The sequence below is a fragment of the Nannospalax galili genome, unplaced genomic scaffold (genome assembly GCF_000622305.1).
Source record: "Nannospalax galili isolate Female #2095 unplaced genomic scaffold, S.galili_v1.0 scaffold406, whole genome shotgun sequence".
Classification (NCBI taxonomy): domain Eukaryota; kingdom Metazoa; phylum Chordata; class Mammalia; order Rodentia; family Spalacidae; genus Nannospalax; species Nannospalax galili.
In genome coordinates, this window is record NW_008357033.1 from 7419267 (window position 1) to 7432185 (window position 12919).

The 12919-nt window shown below is 40.7% G+C and overlaps 1 protein-coding gene across 5 annotated transcripts in view; it reads right to left on the minus strand.

Annotated features, from left to right (window-relative positions):
- The window catches only part of Tmcc1 (transmembrane and coiled-coil domain family 1), a 255608-nt gene that overhangs the window by 83847 nt on the left and 158842 nt on the right, over nt 1-12919 (minus strand). The window contains exon 1 of one of the 5 annotated variants that reach the window (XM_029557109.1): nt 6081-6204. The exons of the other annotated variants lie outside the window; for them this stretch is intronic. Within the exon in view, the coding sequence (XP_029412969.1) occupies nt 6081-6104 (24 nt within the window). The 5' untranslated portion in view covers nt 6105-6204. Of the gene's footprint in view, nt 1-6080; nt 6205-12919 lie in introns of those variants that run through there. 5 annotated transcript variants of the gene reach the window in all.

A 12919-nucleotide genomic window follows, 5' to 3' on the forward strand; every position in this document is an offset into this window, starting at 1 on the left:
ACAATTGCAGATTACAAATCAGGTTCTCAGCCCCCAAAGCCTACAGCCCAAGCTTGGAGTCCTACCTTATTTTCCAGGCACTACATTTGAGCTTGCCTTAACTACCTCACAAGGAGATGAGCCACTGGAGCCACTGATGTAAATATACCCTGAGAAAGTATGTACATCTTACAAATGTATTTGAGATTATGATTGAAAGTTAATTTAGCAGCTGGAAACTATTCTTTACCACAATGACATTGAAAAATATAAAAGTCAGGAGCCATGAAGCCTCTCAGACAAGTCACGTCTCAGGCAGGTCATGTGCTGGTCAAGAATTCCAACTTGCCGATAAGTAAGCTTCATGGCCAACTCTCTAATTAGTGAGTTTCATGGCTGAGACATCTCCAACTCACTGATAAGTAAGTTTTATGGTTGAAACATCTGGCTTAATGATAAGTAAGCCCCCCCGCTCTCCCTATAGCATTTTGTAATAGTTTAAACTAACCAATAACCACGCTTCTGCTTCTGTAAACTGCTTCTGCTCTATAAAGACCCCAAACCCCAGACCTGGGGGCGCTTCTCCCTTTGTCAGGAGCTGTGCCCACAGGTACCTGTGTAAAATAAAAGCCTCTTGCTTTTGCAACTCGAGGGCTCGACTTGTCCTTTGTGGTTTCAATTTTACAGTAACTTGCAAATTTGGTTCCTGAATTGTCACATGCTTTTTCACTTGGACATCTTTCATATTTTTGAGGTTCATACAGAAAGTTCCAGTTCTATGTTTAACAAATAGACTTGTGATTCACTTTGCATTAATTTTTGTATTAAGTGTGTGAAAGGTTCATGTTTTTACATAGAGGTTTTCAATTTTTCCGAAGTTCATTTTTCATTGTTTTTCTGCTGCTAGGAAGAGAACCTAGGGCTTTGTGTGTGTCAAACAAATGCTCTACCACTGAGTTGCAGCCTAGTAAACATCCTTGTTTTTGAAAACACTGTGTTTTCTCCACTGTTGCCTTTGGTACTTTTGGCAAATATGAAATGGCAGTGTTTATGTGGCGCTATTTCTGGACTTTCAATTCTGTTCTGTTTATCTATGTCTCTGTTTGCCAATATGATATCACCTTGATTAGCTTTCCGTGAGTCTAAAAACTAGACTGAAATCATTTACCTAACTTTATTTTTCTTTTCCAATAGGGTTTGGTTATCCCAGTTTCTTTTCCTTTCCATCTGCAATTGAGAAAAAAACCTTGTCCATAGCTTAAAAAAAAAAAAAACCAAGATTCTCTGATTAGAATTGTGTATGGAAAAAAACAGGGACCAACTGGGCAAAAATGTTATCTTTACAATGGTATGTCTTTAATTTTCTGATTACAATGTATCTTTCCATTTATTTAGGTCTTTATAATTTCTGCACCCACATCTTACATGCTTTGTTGTTGTTTTGGGCTGGGGTTTTTTTTTTTTTTTTTTTGAGATAGGATCTCCCTCTGCACTGCAGCCGCAGCTGGCCTGGAACTCATTATATAGACCAGGTTGGCCTTGCTCTCAGAAGTCCACCTGCCTCTACTTCCTGAGTACTGTGTGCACCATCATGCTTGGCTTAAATTTTTTTCTCTTTTTTGGTCTTTTTGAGACAGGATCTCCCTGTAGTCCCAGCTGTCCTGGAACTCACTATGTAGACCAGGCTGGCCTTGAACTCACAGAGATCCGCCTGCCTCTGCCTCCCAAGTACTGGGGTTAAGGGCACGCACCACCACGCCTGGCCGCATTTCATTTTTCAAATAGTTACTGTTATAGGTCATATATTTCATCTGTGGCGAGTCTAGTGATTTACTGAGGTACCTGCACAATTATTCATAGTAGCCCCTTACTATCCTTTTGCTATTCATGGATTTGTGTTGGCAGCCCATTTTGTTCTGGGCATTAGTAATTCATACACCTATGTGTGGGGGCCAGAGGTTGATGATTTGGATATCTGTAAATTCCTCAATTTTTCTCCATTTAAATTTTTTTATTTCATTTAAAAAATTTATTTTTATCTTTGTTTTTTTATGTGTATGAGTGTTTTGCCTGCATGTATGTAAGTACACCTGTGCATTTGATGCCTGTGGAAGGCAGAAGAGAGCTTTGAATTCCCTAGAAATGGAATTATGGATAGTTGTAAGCAGTCATGTGGATGCTGGGAACTGAACCCAGGTTCTCTGCAAGAGCAACCAGTGCTCTTAATCATGGAGCCATCTCTCCAAACCCTCCACCTAATATTTTTTGAGACAAGGTCTCACACTGAACCTGAAGCTTGCTGATTTGGCTTGGCTTGCTGACCAGTAAGCCCCTGGAATCCTCTTGTCTCTTCCTCCCTAGCACTGGGATTACAAATGTGTGCCTACTGCACCCAGCTTTTAAATATGGGTGCTAGGGATCCACACTCAATTCCTCGTGCTTATTCAGCAAGTGCTTTACCGATAGAGTCATTTCCCTATCCCTGAAAAGGTAAATCCACAGTCAGAGTTGGAGGCTTCTCTCAATGATTCATAGAATACAGTAGGCAAGAAGTCCACAAAAATCTAGAGGATCTCAGCATCTGCCCCAAATTAGATTACAGACAGGTTAAATAAAACCAGAATTCATTTTGAGTGTCCATGAAACATACATCAAAATGAACTATACCATCAGCCACAAAAGTAACTAGAAATTTCAAAAGTGCTATAAAGTATAGAAGAACTAGGAGAGTTATGGTAAGAAACAATAGCAGAAATAACAGGAAAGCATACAAACATTTAGAAATTAAGAAACATACTGCTACATAATCCATAGGTTAAAGAGAAAATCCCAAACAAGTTAGGAAATACTTTGGGCTAAAAAGAAAATCATAGTGCGTAGCATCACATGGCAGCTAACAACTGTCTGTAATTCCAGTTGCAGGGGATCTTATGTGCTCTTCTGACCTCTCTGGGCATTGCATGACATGGGTGTACTTACATATATGCAGGCAATACACTCACACACATAAAATAAAAATAACAAAATAATTTTTAAAAGGGAAAAAATGGAGCCAGGCATAGCAGTGCACGCCTTTAATCCTAGCACTCAGGAAGCAGAGGCAGGCGGATCTCTGTGAGTTCAAGGCCAGCCTGGTCTACATAGTGAGTTCCAGGATAGCTGGGGCTACTGGGAGATTCTGTCTCAAAAAGACCAAAAAAATAAAATAAAATAGGAAAAAATAGAAAAGGAAAAATTGGCCAGGCATGGTGGTGCACACCTTTAATCCCAGCACTTGGGAGGCAGTTGTAGGTGGATCTTTGTGAGTTCAAGGCCAGCCTGGTCTACATAGTGAGTTCCAAGACAGCTGGGGCTATAAGGAGACCCTGTCTCAAAAAGACGACAAAAAAGAAAAAGGAAAAATTAGGAGAAGAGATATGCAGTTAATACTGCTAACAACCAAATGAAATATTCTGGGCTGGAGATAGGTGTGGCTCAGTGGCCCTGGGTTTAATCTCCAGCACTGCAAAAACAAACCAATCAAGCAAACAAACCCAATTTTTTTGACAATGCACCACCTGCCTGTGTGCATGTGTACACACACACACACACACACACACACACACACACACACACACAGAGAGAGAGAGAGAGAGAGAGAGAGAGAGAGAGAGAGAGACAACTAAACCTCTGAAAGTACATTCCATATGGTACTCTGCACTGACAGCCTAAATTATGGTGAAACCTACTCCCCTCACATCTTGGAATCTAACACCCATGTTTTAGTATTAAACCTTGGGAAGTGATTATTTAACCACCCTCAGAAATATGATCATTTCTTTTAAAAGAGGATTTGTAGAATGCTCTTGTCCCTTCAACCACATGAGGACACAACAAGAAAGCACCATCCATGAGGAACAGGCTCACAAAAGAAATTAAATCTGCTTTTATCTCAATCTTGGACTCTGAAACTGTAAGAAATGTTTAAAAATCACCTGGCCCAAGATACTTATGAATATACCAGTGGTCCAGAGAGGGCTTGCTTGCCCAACATGTGCAAGGCCCTGGATTCCACAAAAGAATGAAACCAAGCCAGGCGTGGTGGTGCACGCCTTTAATCCTAGCACTTGGGAGGCAGAGGCAGGCGAATCTCTGTGAGTTCAAGGCCAACCTGGTCTACATAGTGAGTTCCAGGACAGCTGGGGCTACAGGGAGACCCTGTCTCAAAAAGACCAAAAAAAAAAAAAAAAAAAACCAAACCAAAACAAAACAAAAAACCCAACAACAAAAATCAAACAAAACAAAATAGGTAGCTCCAATGCTGTGTTGAATAAGGTATTCAAAGGAGGAATAATTTGGAAAACTACAGTCTAATTTCAGATCCTTGATCTTAAACACATCATAAAAGAAGGGGGAACCTGGGTTAAGAATCCTATTACTCTTCTCTATAACGTACATGAAAAATTAGCACACAGTATTTGTTTTCTCTAACTGTTCCTCAGCTTTCCTTTCTTTTTAAATTTCAGTCCTGTTACTTCTGAGAAGCTGAGAAGTGTAAAAGAAAAGGACTCAGGTCTCCGTAGTCTCTAAGTCTTTTTCACTTGGACTTCACGTGCTCTGAATGCCTCATGTTGAGAATGGGCTCTGTATGGATCTGTTATCTTTCCCACTCCACACTTCTATCTCATATCTATTCTCTTGGACCATTTCCAAGTAGAAACTGAAAGTGTGTTGATCAGAATTAGAGTTCAAAGTCCTGTGTTTCCCTTGTGCAGCTGACATGCCAGCATCTCCAGAAGCTAAGCTCCATCAAAGCGAAGCCTGCCCACTACTTGATTACTTCATGGTGGCAACAGAAGCAGCAGAGCAGCAAAGCTTGACCTTTGTACTTGTTGTCAAAAAGGAAATGGCACAGGACAGATCAGGAATAAAAATGATGGTTCTGGTCTTTTCTTTGTGTACTCTCTTCCTGTATGCTGGTTCAGCTTATAGTTCCAGATTATGTTTTCCAGCTCCCAGAAGTTCTCCATTCACATACTGGAAGAAGTGTGCAACAATTATTAACACTGTTTATTACAAAGTAGCCTGTTAGTGTATACACTTATGTGCTAAATAAAAATAAAGAATAGTAGGTTCAGTAGTAGAGCACTTGGCTTATCATGTGAGAGGTCCCAAGTTTGACTCCCAGCGCCAAAACAAGTAAAACAATAAAAATTAAGAATGCTGGTAAGAATTACTCTCAGGCTAAATTGACTTTAAAAATACAAACACAAAAGACCATAGCTTCACAACAAAGCACTGAAAAGAAGCTCAGGCCTGTGACACTGGGAGCTAACCCAGGGGAAGTCTGAGAAGGGCCTTTAAGATATGACTATCAGATTTCTCTTTGCTTCTTGGTCTGCTGAGATGAGAGCAAGCGGCTGCCAGGAACTACACTGCCATGGACTCCACCCCTGCTCCTAGATGGTTTGGTCACACCAGACAGAAAGCAACAAGAGTCCAGACTTGCACCTACTCCTGCCTCACAGAACACACCAAAACCCACTAGTTTGCAGTCAACTTCTGGTAACCATGAAGTAGGCAAGGGGAAAAAAACAAAACAAAACAAAACACCCCAAAAAACAAACCTAAAGAAGAAACTGAAAGTGATTGGATGAAAGATCAAACAGTAGCTGGATGACTAGAGAAAAACAGCCTTTCTCCAGGAGCTGTAAGATTTGGAATTGAACAAAGACACAGAAAGCAAGCTAGTTACCAGGAAGCAGCACAAACAAATGTTACACTTCTGGTTCATGCAATCTCCTTGTGCTTCTATATAACACTGATCTATAATTTTAAACATTCACCCAAGATTTTACATATGTGTGAAGTTACTTAAGTCTATTAAATTAACTTTTACATCCTGTAGCCAGGTGACAGAGAAATGAGATACTTGAATTTGTTAAATAAGCTTGACAAATTAAAAGACACTGTTTTTTGGGTACAAGACCATATTTACTGTATAAAAAGATATTTTAAGTTTAAAAAGAGTACCATGTATGTGTTTGTAAAAAAACGACCTCTTCAAGCGTCAAATTGAGGTCTCCCCCTCCCAAGTGGCACTCCTCAGCTTCCCTACTTACCTCTTCTCCGCACAGTGACTTCATGACTTCACAGACCCTGGTTTCCTTGTGATTTTAACAGAGGTCTCAAAGTTTCCAGTACATACACGCATAAACTATTACATGACTTGCTTCACAGCACAGCTCTTCTGGGCCTTACAAATAATCAAATGGGCTACACCTTTGACCTTATGAACACAGGGCACTGTTCCACCTCACCTCTGAGATTACCAACTTTAGAACTCATCACCCTTTTGGGATTATATCTTAAGCTTTTATATTTACTAATTTTAATCTCATTCTTCCTAGACCTTTACTCACCAAGATCTACTATCTTTCCAGCCAAAGTAAAGGTGATAAAGAAATGAGGCAGAAGCTAGGAGTGGTGGCACATGCCTTTAATCCCACTGGGGAGGCAGAGGTAGGGGGATCTCTGTGAATTCCAGGTCAGCCTGGTCTACATAGTGAGTTCCAGGTCAGCTAGGGCTACAGGGAGACCTTGCCTCAAAGAAAGACGGGGGGGAAAAAAAAAGCAGGCAGACTGGATTAGAATTGTATCTCTCTTGATTACTGATGGTACAACTTCACTAACTACTTGGGAACTGGTTTCTTTACTCTCAAAATAGGGATATAGCACCCCTGGTTTTGAACACGGACACATGTACTACCAGCTGCTGCTACCGCTACTACACTGAATATAGTATCCCTCAGTATCCACAGGGATTAGGTCCAGTACCTCTTTGGATACCAAAATCTACAGAGCTCAAGTCCCTTACATCAAACAGTGCAGAGAGCTGGGGAGGTTAGCTCAGTTGGTAAGAACTTGCCATGCAAGCACAAGGACCTGAGTTTGTTTCCCAGTACCTATAAAAAGCTGGGTGTGGTGGCATGTAACCCAGTGCTGGGGAGGTAGAAAGAGATGGATCTGTGGGAGCTCACTGGCCAGCTAGCAGAGACTATTCAATGAGCCCCAAATCCCAATGAGATGCTCTGTCTCAAAAATCAAGGTAGGGCTGGTGAGATGCATCAGCACATAAGGTGCTTGCCACCAAGTCTGATGATCTGAGTTTGATCCCCAAGACATACATGGTAGAAGGACAGAACTGATTTCCAAAAGTTGCCTTCTTACCTCCAAATGTGTGTCATGACACACACATGTTGACATACATACACAGACAAAATTAAAAAAATAATTTTATAGCATGCACATTTGTACACACACACACACACACACACACACACACACAGAGAGAGAGAGAGAGAGAACAAGGTGGACGGCTTCTGAGAAATGATACCCAAGGTTGACCTCTGGCTTCAACATGAAAGCACACACACACATACACATGTGAACAAATGGACAGATACATAAACAGTATAGTATTTGCACAGAACCCACACACAACCTCATATATATATTTAAAATTATCTCTAAATTGCTTCTGATACCTAACACAATTTACAATGTAAGCAACTGTTACACTGTATTGCTTAGGGAATAACAAGAGGGAAAATGTCTTTAGTAATTTTTTTCCTTGAATAATTTTGATCCACAGTTGATCGAATCCATATATGTAGAACCCAGGAAAGAGACCTTATGAACACTGCATTGTTCTACTGCATCTCTACGATCACCAACCTGAGAATTCATCACCAAATATAATTTATAAGTTTCAGGCATAGTGTGCTGGATAGCTTTAGTTGTCAACCTGACATCTGGGTTTTGGAGTCTCAAGTGGGGAATCGCCTCCATTGCACTGGCCTGTGGCCATGTCTATAGGGCATTTTCTTGATTGTTGAGTGATGTGGGATGGCCTAGCCCTGGACAGGTAATCCTGTAAGGTATAAGAAAGTAGGTTGAACATGGACCAGGGGAGCAAGCCAGTAAACAGTGTTCCTCCATGGCCTATGCTTTCAGCTCCTGCGTCTAGGTTCCTGTCCCTGAGTTCCTACCTTGGGCTCCCTGTTGAATTGTGACCCAGGAGATGTAAGCTACATAAACCCTTTCCTCCCAAGTTGGTATTGGTCAGAGTATTTTTTGTCTTTTTGAGACAGGGTCTCCTGTAGCCCTAGCTGGCCTGGAATTCACTACATAAACCAGGCTGGCCTTGAACTCACAAGAGATCCACCTGCCTCTGCCTTCCCAGTGCTAGGACTAAAGGTGTGTGCCACCATATCTGGCTTGGTCAGAGTATTTTGTCACAGCAGTGGAGAAACAAACTAGAGCACATAGCAATCCCTTCTATGTGTGTGGCTCTTCACATTTTTTATACAACAGAGGGTTGAGGCTTGACAAAGTTTGAAGGTAGGGCCTCATCAAATGTTAGCTACGACTCTGCTCTGAAGGTAAAGTGGCTTAGTGAGGTCACACACCTAAAGTAGCTCAAGATGAGAACTAAGGACTTTGACCCTAGTAACAATCCTTCTACTTTTTTGTCACAAAGTTAACTTTCCCCTCCACTCCCAGGGTTTTATACAGTAGCTAAGGCTGGCCTTAAACTTGCAATTCTCCTGCTTCAACTTCCTGAGTTCTAGGATTACAGATATGTGCCACCACCTCAATTTTCACTGGCTTTCTTTATTTCATAAATTCAAAGCAGTTTTCCCATTGAGAACAAAAGTTCCCAGAGAAATCCTTCATCTAGGACTGAACTCCCTGCAAGGTTGATTAACTGATTAGCACTTAAACAACTGTGGAGAGTTTGCAATGTCGCAGATTCAGAGCCAATTTACAATTTATCTTGGACCATCTTTAACTCCTGGCACACCTCTGTTACATACTTAACATCTTGTACTAAACAGATTAAAAAACCTTTAGGATGTATTAACTTAAGAAAGCCCTAGCTCTCACCAATCAAAAGGCTACAAATGCCATTAGTATCTGAGGCCTACAGCTGAGATTTCTCTTTTGCTGTATCTGCCTATTTAATGTTTCTATCAATGTATTTGAAGTGCCTTGATTTATGACTTTTCTTTGTTCTAGTACTATAAAAACTTAGTGAAACTGCTTCTATGCTGAAACATGCAATTTGGGGTAACCTGAATTTGTGTTCCTGCACCATGATTACTCATATTTGGTTCCAGAATAAACTATTTATCTCCTTTCAGAAGATTCTACAATTTGCTTCAAAGAGGAGGATGCAATCATCTTTATGTCTTGATAGACTCCTCCCAATAGAACTCCATTCTCTAGTTTCATCTTTAACTCATCAGCAGTTGTCTCATTTGCTTCTTATGGTTGCCACTGCCAGCTACAAGCAAACATCTCTCTGATCTGAACATAGTAACTTGACCTCACGCTCTTCACTCAGCTTTACTTAGAAGCCTGACAGGAATGGTCTAGTTTCTGCCATTTATATCTCCTTTTTTTTTCTGGTCTTTTTGAGACAGGGTCTCCCTGTAGTTACCTGAACTCACTATGTAGACCAGGCTGGCCTTGAACTCACAGCAACCTGCCTGCCTCTGCCTCCCGAGTGCTAGAATTAAAGGCGTGCACCACCACGCCAGGCTTATATCTCTCCTTTAAAAACAAGGCTTAAGAGTCACTTCCTCTGTCAAATTGACTCACAGGGAAAGAATAACAAATCTTTTAAGCAAATGTTGTCAGAACAAGAGGCTACCAACATGCTAAAAAATGAAGTTGAACCCCTCCTTTCAACATACACAAAGACAAATATAATCACTAAAACTAGCACTCTTAGCAGAAAGCACAGATGTCAGTCTTGGTGACCTCAGGCCAATGGTTTCTTACATGTGATACTAAAAGCATAAGCATAAGGTAGTGCTCTGTGGCACATCGCTTGACAACATGCATGAGGCCCTGGATTCTATACACAATACCAGCCAAAACAAGAAAAACATGTGGTTTCACATGCTCCAGCATGCCTATAACAAAAAATAGTAGGACAGAAGCATTGGTGAGGCTGCAGAGAAATGCTGGTAGGAATGTAAAATGTTGCAGCCTCTTTGGAAAACACTCCAGCAGTTCAAGTGATTAAACAGACTTACTGTACCCCAAAGAGAAATGAAAGCAGATAGGTCACAAAACCTATATACATATATTCAAAGAAACATTACTTATAATATACAATGAGTGGAAATAACTTAATGTCCATCAACTGAAAAGTGGATCACAAGTAATGTATACATTCAATGGAGTATAATTTGGCACTAAGCTACGGATGGCACTTGATAAAATAGGGATGAACCTTGAGAACAATGTGCTAAATGAGAGCCCAGTCATACACAACCACCAACTATATGAGTTCAATTAAATAAGAAGCCCAGAACGGGCAAATCTAGAGAAAGGGAAACACAGTAAGTAATTGTGTAGGGTGAGGAGGAACAGGGAAATTGGGCACTGACAGCTAGGAAACATGGATTTCTTTTAAGGTAATAAAAATTCTAGAAAGAGTGGCTGGAGAGATGGCTCAGCGGTTAAGAACACTGACTGTACTTGTAGAAGACCCAGGTTTGAATCCCAACACCCACACGGCAGTTAACAACTGTCTGTAACTCCAGTTCCAGGGGATCTGATAGCCTCTTCTGACCTCCATGGGCATTGCACGACACCGGTGTACTTACCTACATGCAAGCAATACATGCATACACATAAAATAAAATAGCTGTGCCTGGTGGCACCCACCTTTAATCCCATGTTAGGAAGGCAGAGGCAGGCAGATCTCTGTGAGTTTGAAGCCAGCCTGATCTACATAACGAGTTCCAGGCCAGGCTGAGCTACATGGAGACTCTGTCTCAAAAAGACAAAAAAAAAAAAAAAATTTGAGAACTGAATGGTGACGGTGGTAATTCCTGTGAATATACTAAGAGCGATGGGCTGTATACTTTCAATGGGTTAATCATATGGCATGTATTTCAAAAACTGTAAGAAGTAATTTCTGCCTGGTGTGGTGGCACAAGCCTTTAGTTCTAGTTCTCTGGAGGCAGAGGCAGGCAGATCTCCGTTGAGTTCAAGGTCAGCCTGGTCTACATAGTGAGGTCCCCCCCGCCAAAAAAAAAGAGTGCTTGCTGCTCTTACAAAGATCAGGGTTTGGTTCCCAGCACCCATATGGTGGCTCCATTGCCCTCTTCTTGGCCTCCGTGGGCACTGCAAACGCAAGGTACACATACATACAGACAAAACACACACATAAAATAAAAATAAGTAAATCTAAAGAAGAGAATTTCCCTATGAAATATTTTCTATCAAGACTTATCTATCCTCTAATCATTCCAACTCAAGATCAATATGAGCTTAATGCATAACTATACATTATTAGAAGCAGAATGGCACATGTCTTAGCTTAGGGATAAGCTTAAGGGATAGCTTAAGGGATAAGAAAACAGATCCAATAACAGTTTGGGTAACAATTACCTGTATAGAAGTCTCACTAAGGCCTATTTTCTTCCATTTGAAGCTTCTTTTTTTTAAAAAAATATTTATTACTTTTATTTTATGTGTATGAGTGTATTGCCTACGTGTGTGAGTGTACCCATGTTGTGCAATGCCGCAGAGGTCAGAAGAGGGCTTCAGATTCCCCTAGAACTGGAGTTAAGGATGGTTCCAAGCCACCATGTGGGTGTTGGGACTCGAACCCGGGTCCTCTGCAAGAGCAGTCAGTGCTCTTAACCGTTGAGCCATCTCTCCAGTCCCTGAAGGTTTTTCATTTAAAAAAAAAAAAAAAAACTTAGCTGAATCAAGTCTTAGATTTTGTGTGTGTGTGTGTGTGTGTGTGTGTGTGTATGCATGTGTGTTTGAGGCAGGGTCTCCCTGTAGCCCCAGGCTGGCCTTGAACTCAGAGATCCAGAGATCTTCCTGCCTCTGCCTCCCAAACACTGGGATTAAAGGCGTGCACCACCATACCTGGCCTCTTAGATTTTCTTATAATATGAATTTAATGAACAGTTGAAAATTCTAGGGGGATTGGGTTAAGGAAGGAATTAAAATATCTATACAAAAGACCTCTACAGAGAAGGGTCATTGTTCCTCCATGATGTGTTATAATAAATCTGTGGGATAAGCAGATAATTCTCTGTGTATTTATGTTTTTAGAGCAAAGAATTAAAGCAAAGTGTAATGACAGTTATAGTCATATTACAAAATGGCAATGCAGAGTATGTGTGATTGAAATCAGATTTAGAAATACTTAGCGAACTATTATCTAAGAGTTCTTTGAGATAAGGAAAGGTCTCTTCATCCTAAATGACTTACTATTTTCATTACAATGTCTACTCAGAATGGCTACCACCAAGAAAATGAATGACAGAAGACAAACACTGGTGAGGCTGTGAGGAAAGAGGATCCTTATACTGCTGGTGGAGATGTAAGCTGATAGAGACTTTATGCAACTCAGTGTGGAAGGTCCTCAAAAACCTAAACTAGAACTAACATAGCTGTCAATATACCCAAAGAACTCTAAGCCAACAATCACAGAGATACATGAGTATCTAACATTTATTGCTGCACAATGTGTAACAGCCAAGAACTGAAACTAGAGCTGGTGAGATGATGGCTCAGCAGATAAAAGCACTTGATGCACAAGCCTGACAACCTCAGTTCAATCCCTGGAACCCTTGGTGGAAGGAGAAAACAGATTCCTGAAAGTTGTCCTCTGATCTCCACACACATGGTGGCACACATGCTCCTGCACACACACACACACATACACACACACACACACCGCCCCCCACACCCATATATATATACACAGTAGTAATAAACTTTTATTTATTTATTTATTTATTTATTTATTTATTTATTTATTTATTTATTTATTTATTTTATTTATTTTTTGGTCTTTTTGAGACAGGGTCTTCTTGTAGCCCCAGCTGTCCTGGAACTCACTATGTAGACCAGGCTGGCC